General features: G+C 48.7%; 1 protein-coding gene across 1 annotated transcript in view; it reads left to right on the forward strand.

The window, feature by feature from the left end:
- The window catches only part of CACNA1B (calcium voltage-gated channel subunit alpha1 B), a 191542-nt gene that overhangs the window by 40202 nt on the left and 137473 nt on the right, over nt 1–13867 (forward strand). The window contains exons 5-7 of the mRNA XM_024762449.1: nt 4554–4645; nt 6291–6443; nt 9054–9244. Of these exons, the coding sequence (XP_024618217.1) occupies nt 4554–4645; nt 6291–6443; nt 9054–9244 (436 nt within the window). The remainder of the gene's footprint in view (nt 1–4553; nt 4646–6290; nt 6444–9053; nt 9245–13867) is intronic.

Genomic DNA, 13867 nt, shown 5'->3' on the forward strand with positions numbered 1-13867 from the left:
TCCAGACGAGGATGCAGCTGGCTGTTCCCGAGACCTGCAGCAGAGAAGTTAGCCACGATGTGCCCACAGAACTGTGAGCTAATAAACGGGTGCGATTTCAAGTCACTAAATTTGTGGTAGGTTTTTACAGAATAGAAAACTAATACGATTGTTCATGGTTTATTCAGGTTTTCTACTTCTGTCACTTTTGGTAACTTGCTTTTCAAGAGGATATATCCATTTCCTCAAAGTTTTAGTATCTATTGGCATAAAATTGTTAATAATATTCTCTTGTGATTCTAAAAATCTCTCCTGTCTTAGTTGTGTTCCCTGTATTTTTATACTTTCCTGTGCATGTGTGTACACATGTATGCACACACAGATGTATAAGTATACATGTGTGCGTGCATGCATACACTATGTTTATTTGTACATGTATCTTTTGTATGCATTGTACACTCTCTTTTTCTTGATTATTCTTGCCAGAAGCTTGTTCATTTGATTAAACTTTCAAAGATTCAGCTCTCTATTATTTCTCTATTTTCTATTTTCACCATGTCTACTCTTTATTATTTCCATTTTTCTACTTTCTCTAAATTTACCCTGCTATTCTTTTTTAAGATCCTTGAGACATAGCAACACTTGGTTTATTTATTTTTAATCTTTAAAAAAATAAAATCAGTTAAGTTTATAAATTTCCCCTAAGGCATCACTTTGACTGAACCTCACACATATAATATGTAGTATTTTTGTTGTTGATGAGTTCTAAATATTTGGTAATGTCTTTAATTAATGAGTTATTTAGTTGTGCATTTTGAAGGTTTCTATAATGCAAGTTTTTAAAAATGTGGTTTTATAGTAGTATTCTTATTTAATTGGAGAAGTACGATAATATATGTTACTAAGTTTTTGAAGTTTGCTGAGGCTTCTTTTGTGATGTAGGATATTTTCAAAGCTATTCCCATGTACTCCTAAAAGTATATATTTTCTATTTGTTAGGAACACATTTTGTTAGGAAAATAGATTATAGATGATAGATAGGTAGGTAGATAAAGGTAATATATGAAAGATATAGAAGATTAGAACAATAAGATGGATCAAGGTGCTAATTCTGCCTTGATCTTGTTCAGCCTTACTAAATTTTGGTGTTTAGTCTTTCAGGTTCTGATGAGAGCTTTGTGAGGACCTTCCACTATGTTGGAGGAGTTCTCATTCTTTTTCTTTATCTGTTTTGAATTTATGAGGTTTGGGTGCATAAAAATTAATGATGATCATATTCCTTGGTGTAATTTTGCTTTCAGTATTATGCATTATATCTCTCTTTAACCTTAGGATTGTTTTTTTGCTTTAAATTATATTTTGTCTTTAGTATTATATACCAACTTCCTTTTCTGTAGCATTTACTTAGTATATTCTTTTAAAAAATCTGTTTATTTTCAACATTTCTGTATTTTTTTTCAGGTATGGCTTTTTTTTTTTTTTTTTTTTTCAGGTATGGCTTTTGTAGGTAGCAACTTTTTGAAAGTTGGACTTTCAAAAGCTCCAATCTAATCATCTATGATTTAATAGGAAATGAAAATTCATTTATATTTCTTATTATTACTTGTGTGTTTGGACTTATGCCTAATATCTTATTCTGTTTTTCCTCTTTATATTATTTCTTTGTTTTGGGGGAGTCTTTTCCTGACTTTTGTAGTGTGACAAAATATTGTATATTACCTGTTCCCTACATACCTTTTTCACCTCTGATGGTTTTGAAATAGACTGTATTTCTATCCATTTACTGGATATCCTTAACATTTAAAATATATATTCATAACTATACATTTGTCTAACGCAGAGGACAGAAAATTATAGCTCATCTGTCTGGCAACCTGTGCTTATAAATAAAGTTTTATTGGAACACAGCCTTGCCCATTCATTGACATATTATCTGCTTTTATGCTACAATGATGGAGTTGAGTGGTCGTGACAGAGATTCTATGACTCACAAAGCCTAAATATTTACTAATGGCCCTTTACAGAAAATGTTTGCCATCCTCTGACCTAATACAATGAAGAGTGATTTAGCCTCTATAACATAATTTGATGCAACTACACGTGGAAAAACCCCTTCTGTAAATATTTTTTTTTTATTATTGCCTAGGTTGTTAGTTTTGCATGTAGAAAATAATGAAAAATTGGACATCATAGTTTTAAAAATCAACGATTAATTAAATTTAACTATTTAAAAAATTTCTGTGCCTACCATTGCTCTTGTATACTGTGCTTTCCCTTTGGGTTCAGTTCCCATGTTTTACTGAAGATCTGGGGTGATGACTTATTTTATCTCTGAAAATGTTTATTTTGCCCTCACTCTTTATTGACAGTTTAGCTGGATATAAAGTTCTAAGATGTCAATTATTTTCCTGCTGCTTTTTGGAGGTATTACTTAATTGTCTTCTAGCATATATATATTTTTTTTTTTGCTGAGGTGAAGTTTTCTCTCCTTTTAATTATTCTTTTTTCCCCTAGATATTTTATCTTTTCTCTTTCGTAGCCTTTAATACTTTCTTTTTATGCTTGATATTCTGCAGTTCCTCACACCATTTCTAGTTGGATGTATTTTATTTACGTGATTGGTACCTTGTAATGCACTTTAAATTTGAGAAAGCAAGTCTTTAATTCTGGAAATTTCTCATCTGTTATCTTTTCAAATGTTGCTTCTTCACCACGTTCCCTCTATTCTCTTTTTCTGGAACCTACATTTGATGTGTGTTAGATATATGATCTAACCTCCATATCGCTTAATTTGTCTTTCATTTTTTTCTTTGTCTTTCCAATGTCTGTGAGTGATTCCTTAGTACTATTTCCTAAACCATTAATACACTCCAACTATGTCTCCAGCCTAGAGTATGATTATTATTATTGATAATATTTTAATAACTATTTGTTTATTTCCAAAACTTCTAGCTAGTTTTTAGAATATCTACCTGTTTCTGCCTATTTTTGTTTCATAATTTGTTGATTTCATCTGAACAAAATTAATCTTTCAATAGTTGATTTTAGTAGTTGAATATCACTCTTAGTATTGGATTTTCTCACATGCTATGGAATTTTGGTTTGTATAGATTTTCTCGTTGCCCTTCTTTTCTTCTCCCCTGACCATTTTATCTTATTTTTTACCCCAGCTGCATCTCAAATTTTATTCCTTGCTGCTATGTATTTAGAGTAGGGGGACAACAATCCTTTTTCACCAAGCATCCAGGGTGCATTTTAAAGGTAGAGCCAACAGGATTGTTAGTGAATTGGATGTGGAGTGTAAGAGAGAGAGGAGTCAGGTATGAAGTCTTGGTTTTGGCTTATGAAACACTTGACTAGTGCTGTTCACAGAAAGGGGGGAATACTGGGGAAGGAGCAAGATTGAGAGAAAGAATAAAAAGTTCTCTAGTCACCATCGTGTAACAACTCTGAACTTAAAAAAGTACGTGTTTTAATATTTACATTAAAGTTGTAAAAAGAATTCTTTAGTTTTATTAATGTTTGATATGCTTTTTTTGCTATCCAAGTGGAAATGGTAAAAAAGACAGTTGGATGGATATATGAGCCCAAAGTCCCAGACTTGAGTTAAAGGTGCAAATCGGGAGTAATAAGCATACCGTGGTGTTCAAAGCTGTTGGGCAGATCCTATATGGTGTGAGCCTTGAGGCATCTAATTTTTCAGTCTGGTAGAGGAGGCAAAGCTTGCAAAGAAGACCTAGAAGAGACTCCCAGGATGTTAAGAGGAAAATGAGAGAATTGACCAATGGGCAAGAGAAGAAACCATTTATAGAAGGAGACTTAACCATTGCAATTGGCGAGAAGCCTTGACAAAACATTTTAGTGGAATGGTGCGGGTGAGAACATAGTTGGACAAAGCTAAAGAGAGGCAGAAAGGTAAGGCAGTGGGGAGACCAAGGACTGACACTTTCAATGAGCTTTGGAGTGAAGGGAGCAGAGAAATGTGCGGGGGTTGGAGGCAGATATGGAATTTTCTGCTTTGTTTTAAGATGGGAGACGTTGGGGTATGTTCTTATGCTAAGGGAGTCCTCTGAGTCCTCTATTCACTTTCCCCACTGTTTGTTCCTGTGTTCTCCTGTGGTAAAGTGAGGAATAGGTCATGTGGCATCTGTTCAGAAGTCCCTCAAGTTCCATTCTACTCCCGCTCCTGCTATCACCACCTGTCATGAGGCAGCTTGGAGTGCAGTTGGGGTTGCTTGGGGACATGGTTCAGGCTTGGACTCAATTCAAGGACAGATTCAAGGCCTGGCCAGGGACCAGAGACCAAGTGTCCTCTCGGGGTGATGCCTGGAGGGATGGTTATGCTGGTAAAAGCCATTCCTAACATTGCTGGCGAGGACGTCTGAATTCAGTTCCTGGCCTTCCCTGCCTAGTACGCCGCCCCCGACCCCCACCCCCATGCTTGGACAGCGGGGGACACAGGCACAAAGGTGTCACTGCTCTTGGAAGACAGGACATGGGTGGTGGGAGGGATGTGCCCTCTTCTCAACTCCATGCGGAAGCCCTCACTGCCCCCTTGTCTTTGTTCCTGCCAGGATCCTCGCCACAGCTGGCACTGACTTTGACCTGCGAACCCTGCGGGCTGTGCGTGTGCTGAGGCCCCTGAAGCTGGTGTCTGGGATTCCAAGTGAGTCTGGCAAAAGCAATCAGGCCCAGCCTACCTGGACACTGACCTCTCTCCCAACCCCTGTCATGGCCAGTTAGGCCCTAACAGTGGGCCCTTTGGTGACTCTGAGCTCGCTGCCCTTGACCCCGGGGAACAAGGCACGAAGAAGGGAGGAGCGGCCCTTCTCCAGTCTCTCCCAACTCCGTGAAAACCCAGAGGGTAACTTGGCTTCCCTACGTGGAAGCTTTGATCCTCCTCACACCCTCTGCTGTATTTCCAGCTCTTTGCTTCTTTTTCTGCGGTTAAAGGGCAGGTGCGAGATCGACCAAGGTGGTGGGGCAGGATGCCTGAGAACACATTCAGAGGCTGCAAAGGACCACCTGTCTTGGCTCAGGCTGGGCAGGGCTGTTGGGACCCGTGACCTGGTTAAGACATGCTCCGGGACTGGGCTGCTCAAGAGGCCACGCGAGGGCAGGGGGTGGCCAGGCTACCTCGAGAGCCGGTGACCGCCTGTGCCCGTGTTCCTCCAAGCCAGTGGAAGTTTGGGTTTCCCTCAGAGCCTGGGTGGCAGGGCTCTGAGGCTGTGTCGCCCGAGCCCACTGCAGGGAAGACCGCTGGCTGGCTCCGTGTTCTGCCCTAAGACCCTGGCAGGCAAAGGCTCAGGCCTGTACCCAGGAGCTGGGGTGAAGCTGAAAGTGGGGACAGTGGGGTTCAGCCTGTTCTGCCCAGTTCCTCTGGTCTGGACATACTCATGCCCCACGGTCAGTGGTAAATCACTCCCTAGGAGTAGGCCCCCTGCTTTACTTTCCCTGAGGGGTGGGTCTGTCAGGAACCCCTGCTCTTAGTTCCCAGGATCCCTTGCTTGTCCCTCCCAGGATCCCCTGCTCTTCCCTCCCAGCATCCCCTGCTCCTAGTTCCCAGGATCCCCTGCTTTTCCCTCGCAGGATCCTCTGTTCTTCCCTCCCAGGATCTCCTGGTCTTAATTCCCAGGATTTCCTGTTCTTCTCTCCCAGCATCCCCTGCTTAGTTCCCAGCATTCCCTGTTCTTCCCTCCCTTGATCCCCCGCTCTTAGTTCCCAGGATCTCTTGCTTTTCTCTCCCAGGATCCCCTGCTTTTCTCTGTCAGGATCCCCTGCTCTTCCCTCGCAGCATCCCCTGCTCCTAGTTCCCAGGATCCCCTGCTTTTCCCTCCCATGATCCCCTGCTCTCAGCTCCGAGGATTCCCTCATGTTTCCTCTCAGGACTCTGCTGTTGCTCCACCCTGAGACCTGCGTAGACTCAAGATGTCAGCAGAACTTCATGCTGACACCGCCACACGCTGCTCCTCCCTTGAACTGGGACAGTGCTCAGTCCACTCCGCCCTGCCCCGAGACCCTATGCTTTGTGCCCCTCCCCAAGGACTCTCAGCTCTGCCCCACGCAGGCACTCACTGCTCTGTCCTCCTTCCCTCAAGACTTCTTGCTTCCCCACCACTCCCTGTTCTGGCCCCCGCTTTGAGGGCCCAGCTCTGTCCTTTGGCCTCGTGGATACTCATTGCTCAACACCTTGCCCAGGACTCTCAGCCCTGCCCGCCCCGGCTCTTGCTGTTCTGCCCACGCCCCCAGCCCACTGCCCGCTCTGCCCACTGTGCTCTCTGACCTGCCTGCTTTGCCTGCTCTGGCCCCAGGTCTGCAGGTGGTGCTCAAGTCCATCATGAAGGCCATGGTTCCGCTCCTACAGATCGGGCTGCTTCTCTTCTTCGCCATCCTCATGTTTGCCATCATTGGCCTCGAGTTCTACATGGGCAAATTCCACAAGGCCTGTTTCCCCAACAGTACAGGTGAGGCCTAGCAGCGCTCCTCAGACCCAGATGAGGACCACAGACTCATTCATCCTGGAGAGATGCAGTGTTCTGGGCCCTGGCGGGCGGGGGGTGGGGGTGCCCTCTAGATGCCAGACGAAGGAGGTGGACCCAGACAAGATAAACAGAAACACATAAGATAATGTCAGATTGTGGTAACTTCTAGGAGGGAAACAAGAAAGGTATTTGCAGTAGAGTCATTTGGGGGCCTGCTTCACAGAGCGTGGCCTGGGGAGGCCTCTCTGCCAAGGTGACAACTGGACAGCCATCTGAGTGCCGGGAGGGGGGGCCCGTGTGGTCGCCTGCCAGACGGTCAATTTACGAGGAGCAGTAAGCGTGAAAGGCTGGCGTGAGGAGCGCTGGGTGCAGAGGGGGCGAGAGGAGCTCGGCGGACACTGAATCTGCTCCTGTTGGCGAAGATTTAAAGGCTGTACCAGTCCTCTGATAGGATGAAAAGCAGCAGAAAAGAAACATCTAGTGAAAACGTAGGACGCGTATTGTAGCTTGGACTAGAATGCCTTCCCGGTATCAGAGACAAGCTTATCAGTATGTTTTCCTGCTGGCCTGTTACTGACGCACCGACGACGTTAAGTGGCATTTTCTTCTTTTTTTTATTCCTTAAGGAAAATATACTTCATTTCTACAACTGTAATATTGAATCAAATGATGATTTTTTACAAACCCCTTAACAGTTTTTGGAGATGACATTTCTGACCTTCAGAAATTAACGTAAAATCAGGAAGTGAGATCCCGTAAGCTGAGAACTCTGGACAGCTGATCAGCTTTACCTGTGGTAAAGCAGTGGGTTCAGGCTGTGCTAGGACTCTGAGTCCAGGAGACATGGTGGCTGGGGCCAGGCTGTTTGGCAGTTAGAAAGGGTCAGGTTCTGGGTCTGTTTTGCATTGAGGCCTGCTGAGCCAACTGGGTTTTCTGGGCAATTGTACGTGGAGTAAGAGAAAGGGAAGAGTTAAGGGTGACACTAAGGTTTGTGTCTTTTTTTTTTTTTTTTTTTTTTCCGCATTGGGTCTTTGTTGCTGCATGCGGGCTTTCTCTAGTTGCAGCGAGCAGGGGCTACGCTTCGTTGTGGTGTGCGGGCTTCTCATTGAGGTGGCTTCTCTTGTTGTGGAGCACGGGCTCTAGGCGTGTGGGCTTCATTAGTTGCAGCATGCAGGCTCCGTAGTTGTGGCTCACAGGCTCTAGAGCGCAGGCTCAGTAGCTGTGGCGCACGGGCTTAGTTGCTCCACGGCATGTGGGATCTTCCCGGACCAGGGCTCGAACCCATGTCCCCTGAACTGGCAGGCAGATTCTTCACCACTGCGCCACCAGGGAAGTCCAAGGTTTGTGTATTGAGCTACAAACACGTTAAAGGAGAAAACCTGTGTGATCATCTCAATAAATGCAGAAAAAGTTTTTATTGAAGTTTAAATCATTCATAATTTAAAAAAACCTCTTATCAAAGTGGAAATAAAGGGGAATTTTCTTAAACTCCCTAAAATTCCCTGCAAACATCATACTTTGTCATAAGTTTTGCGAGCTTTCCCTTTAAGGTCAAGAACAAGATAAAGACACACATGGTCACTTCTGGTCCACGTAGCCTTGGTGGTCGCGGCCAGTAACGTGAGGCAAGAAAAAGAACCCTGTCAAGAATGTGAAAGGAGGAAAGAAAACTGTCATTATTTACAGAGAATGTGATTATTTACACATAGACAGACAATGGCTTCCTGGTCTTCTTTATGAGCATTTGTTAAGATATTTGGGGGGAAAAGAATAAACTTGTGTGATCATCAGTTTTGCCTTCTAAACCTGGGAGCGTTTGCTTTCCATCCTAGCAATTCCTCAAAATTTCTCCTGTGCTGATAGGAGGGATTTTCCATGTGTGGTCATACATTTGTTTTTTTAAATAGTTTTTTCTATCCTTTCGTTAGGATTTTGGGAGTGGAGGGGATTAACATGTGCTGCTTGCCCCCTTATCCCAGAGATTAGCCCTGGTTTTCTGCGATTTCTTTAACGTCTCTCTGTGCGGTCCCTGGCTGCCGGCTAGACTGCAGGCCAGCAGGAGCTTGTCCCCTTTGCTGGGGCCAGTGCCATGAGGACTGGGCCCTGAAGCCCGGCCACGCTCTGGGCCCGTGTTGGGTCGACCTGCCTGATGAGCACCGAGACCGCAGTGCTGAGTCCTGCTTGGCTCTGGCTCCAGCGTGACAGACAGATCTGCGCGTCGGGGGAGTCTGGGTGGAGGTTTGGCTGTGAGGGAGAATCAGGGTATTGCTGGTAGGGAGAGTCGGAGGCTAGGAGTCTGTTGCTTTTGGTTTTAAGATGAATGAGTCCTCAGCATGTTTACATAGTGATGGGCAGGTTCTAGTGGGGAAGGAGAGGTCAACCAGCAGTTTCTGAGAGGGTGGGTCTGAGGGTGGCGGGGGGCAGACCGTAGGCACGGGGACAGAGCTGGCGCAGGTGCAGGAGCGGCAGGGAGTTTCCCTGGTGCCTGATTCCTGTCCCACTGTGACAAGGTCTCTGGGGCCCACAGTCCCAGCAGGGGGTGGAGAACGCGGTGCCTCTGAGCTCAGCTTTGCTCCCTTCTTCTCCTCGCAGACGCAGAGCCGGTGGGTGACTTCCCCTGTGGCAAGGAGGCCCCAGCCCGGCTGTGCGAGGGTGACACTGAGTGCCGGGAGTACTGGCCTGGACCCAACTTCGGCATCACCAACTTTGACAACATCCTGTTCGCCGTCCTGACGGTGTTCCAGTGCATCACTATGGAGGGCTGGACCGACATCCTCTACAACGTGAGTTCTGTCTTGGCCCTAAAGCTGCTGGGTCCCCGCTGACGTGGAGCTTCTGTTCAGCCCCAGGCTCCCTCCTCGCCCCACAGGATGGAACACGGGCTCCTTCAGGCAGCTCCGCCTCGGGGCCACTGACCCGGGTCCTGGAGTCTCCGGGACAGCTTTTCTTACGAGAGTAAAGCTGAGGGCCAGGTGGTGGAGGTCAGAAAAGAAAGTTCCAGAGAAGATGCTCCTGCCGCCGCTGCTGACGACGGCCCACTGCGTGAAGCGCTTTGTCCCTGTGAGCTCGTAGACGACGGGAGAGAGGCTCGGAGAGGCTAGTCAGCTGGCCCTCGGCCCGAGGCAGCAGGTGGCTGCCTGGTGAACAGGGGAGGAGCAGGGCTGAGCGCAGGGAAGCTTCCCTGATTGCTCCAGGGTCCTGGTGGTGGGAACGGGCGTCGGGTACCTTTGTTTCCTTCCCACTAAGTCTACCTGGTTCTCTTTCCTCCAGTGTTCCCTGTCGTTAGGATGCCAGCCCGTCCCAGCAGTGTAGGGCAGTCTGGGGGTTGGTGCCTGTGACAGAAGTTGGATGTAAGGCCCTCGGGGGCTTCCTGGTGACCCATCTCACTCCCGCCTCCCCTCCACCTGCGGCTCTTCTTGGGGGACCTGCCATTGACTCCTGGGCAGACCTCTCTCTCTTTTTTTTAATATGATGACCCCCTCTCTCCTACAGAGCTACCTTCTACCCCCTAGAGTCCTGTGAGCTGTGGGCATGAAAATAATTAAGTTAGTGGAAGTAGAGAAAGAAGGTGCACTTGAAACAGGAAGTTTGGAAGGTCTGGCTGGTGGACTGCTGTGTTTTGGTAGCCAGAGGGTGTGTTGTGCTCGGGGCTGTGGAGGGGGTGTCCTAGAGTGTGAGGTACTTCACTTTGAACCCGTCACTTGTGTGCTGAGGGTGGGGCTTGGGCCGCCAGCCCCCGGAGCAGCTACATGCTTCTGGCTTGAAGGTGGGCAGGAGGAAAGGGACAGCCTGGGGCCCTCTGCTCTCCGCCCCTGTGGGTCTCAGGGCTGGAAATCCAGCAGGCGCTCGGTAAGCGCTGGCTGAGCAGGCGGATGGCAGAGGGCGAGTTCAGGAGAAGCCAGCCTGAGGTCCACTGAGCCGGAGCCCTCCTTGGAGCGGGAGTTGCGTCTGGTGACGGTCTCGTTTGATCGAGGAAAAGAGGAATGGAGACAAGGGCGGTGACGAGGAGCTTGGCTGTTCTCTCCCTACAGCCGATCCAGGAGCAACCTCCACAAAGACGAGCTCTCGGCACAGCTGGAGTGGGCCACGTCCCTGCCAGGGCGCCCGAGCGGGGCACCGCGTGAGCAGGTCTCCACAGCCCTTCGTGCCGTGGGCCTTGGCCAGGTGACTCAGCCTGGTAGGCCTGTGCCCCCAGGGGAGGGGTGGGCAGGAGCCAGACCTCGGGGCAGGAGGTGCCGGTCAGGAAGGGCCACAGAGGCTCACCCGACACATATTTCCAGGGGACCCACTGGGTGCAGATGCTGCAGGCACAGTGGTGGCAGGAGGCCTTCAATAAATAAGGGCCTGGTGATGGCAAGCTGCTGTGAAGAAGACAAAGGCGGACGAGGGGCAGGGGCGACAGGTCAGGGGGCGCTGGGAAAGCAAGGCCTGGTGGGGTCTGGAAGCCAGACGGGCAGACGCAATGGCACGGTGCCGCGGAGTCTGGCGGCGGGGCACCGGGACGCAGTGACGGGCGTGGGTCGTGAGGCTGGTGCCCAGAGCCGCTGGCCAAGAACTGTTGGATCCATCCTCCACACTGAGGGATAACAGGGTTGGTTGCAGGAGATCAGACAGGACTTTGGAAGAGGATTCTTTGGAGGGCGAGCCTGCCACTCCCCCCGCCCAGTGAGAGGGACGTTCGTGGTCCCCTCAGACATATGCTCCTTGATGGAGCCCGAGCGACGTGCCTTCAAGGGCTGGAGCCATAGGCCTGCCGCAGTGCGGCTGGTGGGGCAGCTGAGCACATCTGCAGTCTGGGGAGAAGCCAGGGCCCTTTTAAATCCTGGCTGGAGGGAATGAGGGGGGGTCTCGAGAGAGACCCAGAGACCGACTGCTAAAACACTGGCGGTAGTGGGCGGGTGGGTCCTCAGCCTGGAGGAGAAGTGGTCTGTCTGGGTTTTGAAAAGTGTGGTCAGATGGGGTCCTGGAAGAACACGCAGCAGTGCCGCCTGGCTTCGACAGCGTTGAGGTCGGTGACCCAGGAAGGAGGAAGAGCGTGTGGCGTCGGGAGCAGAGAGGGGCCACACCGTCCTCTCCCTTTGAGAACAGCCAGCTGTGCAGGCCGGCTGAGGAGAGAAGATATTCTCAGTGTGAAGCACGTCAGCGGGGCCGGGACCCTTGATTGTGTTTTATGCTTGAGGTGGCTGTAGAATTTTCTATTACCCAGAGTTATCAGAACAGTCACAGGACCGATCCACATTTTCATCCCGGGCTATGTCTACGTTCAGTGTCGACTTAAAAAAATGCACAACGTGAGAGTTGCGATTTGAGTTTTATTTGGGGCAAAATGAGGGCTGCAACCCGGGAGACAGCATCCCAGATCGCTCTGAGAATCTGCTCCACAGAGGCAGGGAGGAAGGTCAGTATAGATGTGATTTGGGTGAAGGGGGGTACATGCAATCAAGCACATATGTTCTGTGGAAGGTTTCTGCTCGTCTCGTGCATGTCACTGCCAGTCACGAGGAGCAGACGTCGCCATGAAGGATTTGAGTGCTTGTCTAGATACGAGGAGATACAAGAACTGGGCTCATAAACTTGTCTCCTGAAAATATCCATCTATCGGAAGACCTGTTCTGCCAGTGTTACCCAGAGCCCGGAGTGCCTCAGGTCAGCTCTTCAGGGGGTGTTGCCAGTCAGCAGCGGCAGCAGCACGTGAGTTACTCCTTGTAGAGGCAGCGGGCAAGTGACAATGGCGAGCGCCAATTTGTAGTTGACAAGAGGAACCGTAGGAGGTAAATAACGTGGGCTTATGGTTACATACATGTGGTTCTGCATCTGTTCATTGCACTCGTTTCGTAAAGATCTGAGGAAGGCGCGTTCAGATACGTAGGTGCAAAGGCTCCGTTTTGAAGTTAGTGCAGACACAACCTGCTCATTGGTTGGATGTGATGTTTAATGTGAAAGAAAGAAGAATCAAAGATAGTGTGACTGGAGCCGTTGGGAAAGGTGGTGCCTTGTATTGAGAAGGGGAGAATGGGGAGCAAGGTAACTGCGGATTTTTGTTTTAGCGGAGCGTCATGGTGGAAACTGAGAACCCTGCTTTGGCCCTGGAAAGCCTTGGACAACTGTTTCATCCAAGTGGAGATGCTGAGTGTACAGTCGGGTGTATGAGAGGGGGTTCAGGGGGGACAGCAGGGCTGAGGGTTTGAAGTCACGGATGATGCTTAAAATTATGGGAGAGGATGAGATCGCTTGGGTGTGGATGTGTGGATGGAGAAGCAAAGAAGGCTACAGACGGAGCCTTGTCTGAACCTTTGGCTGTCAGGAGAATTCCAACGTTCAGAAATCAAGTAGGAAAGAAGGAGCCAGCAAAAGAGAGCGAGGTGGGGACTTGCGGGGAGTAGGGACAGCACTGCAAGTGTGCTGCGTTCTGGGAGCAGAGCAAAGAGAGTTTCCAGAAAGTGACCGACCAGATCAGCTGTTGCTGAGAGGTCGCAGGCGCGCTGTTGGTAAACTAGACAAGAGCGTTTCGGCAGTGGGGATAAAACCTTGGAATGTATAGGTTAAAGGCAGGAGGTATGGAAGTGAGGACGGCAAGTATAGTCATCTCGTTCAGGGGGTTTCCCTGTGAAGTGGAGGAGGGCAAGAGGACGTAAGTGCAGGGAGATGTGGGAATTGGCTTTTTTAAAAAAATGAATTGTAGGTTCAGATGCAGTTGTGAGAAATAATGCAGAGAGAGCCCTTGTATGCTTTGCCCTTTGCCTGTAACGGTAACAACCTGCAGAACTAGTAGCTGCCGGAACCAGGGCAGTGACACTGCTGCAGTCAAGGCACAGGACGTTCCATCACAAGGGACGCAGTGCCGCTCTTTTATAGCCACGCCCACTTCTCTCCTGCCTGCGCGCCTGGCAGCCGCTGATCTTTGTGCCGCGTTGATAATTTTGCCATTTCGAGAATGTTATACAGATGAAGCCGTTCCCTATGTGACCTTCGGGTATTGGCTATTTTTCACTCCGCATAATACTCTGGAGCTGCATCCGGATTATCCTGTGTTCTGTTGCCGAGTGGCGCTCCAGGTGTGGGTGGGCTGCAGTGTTCAATACTCACCTGTTAACGGACATCTGCGTTGTCTCTGTTCAGGGTTATCAGGAATAAAGTTGCTCTGCGCATTTGTGGGCAGGTTTTGTGCAGACGTAAGTTTTCATTTCTCTGGGTTAAATGCTCAAGGGTGCAATTTCTGGGTGCTATAGTAGTTGCGGGCTTAGTTCTTTAAGAAAGTAACGCTTTTCCAGAGGCCTGTATTCTTTTGCATCCCCACCAGCAGTGTGTGAGTAATCCAGTTTTTCTGCATCCTCACTGGTGTTTGGTGCTTTTAACTTCAGCCCTTCTGACAGTGTGTAGAGGTGTAGCTCAGTACACGTCCTAAT

This window comes from Neophocaena asiaeorientalis, unplaced genomic scaffold (genome assembly GCF_003031525.2).
Source record: "Neophocaena asiaeorientalis asiaeorientalis breed wild unplaced genomic scaffold, Neophocaena_asiaeorientalis_V1.1 scaffold78, whole genome shotgun sequence".
Lineage (NCBI taxonomy): Eukaryota > Metazoa > Chordata > Mammalia > Artiodactyla > Phocoenidae > Neophocaena > Neophocaena asiaeorientalis.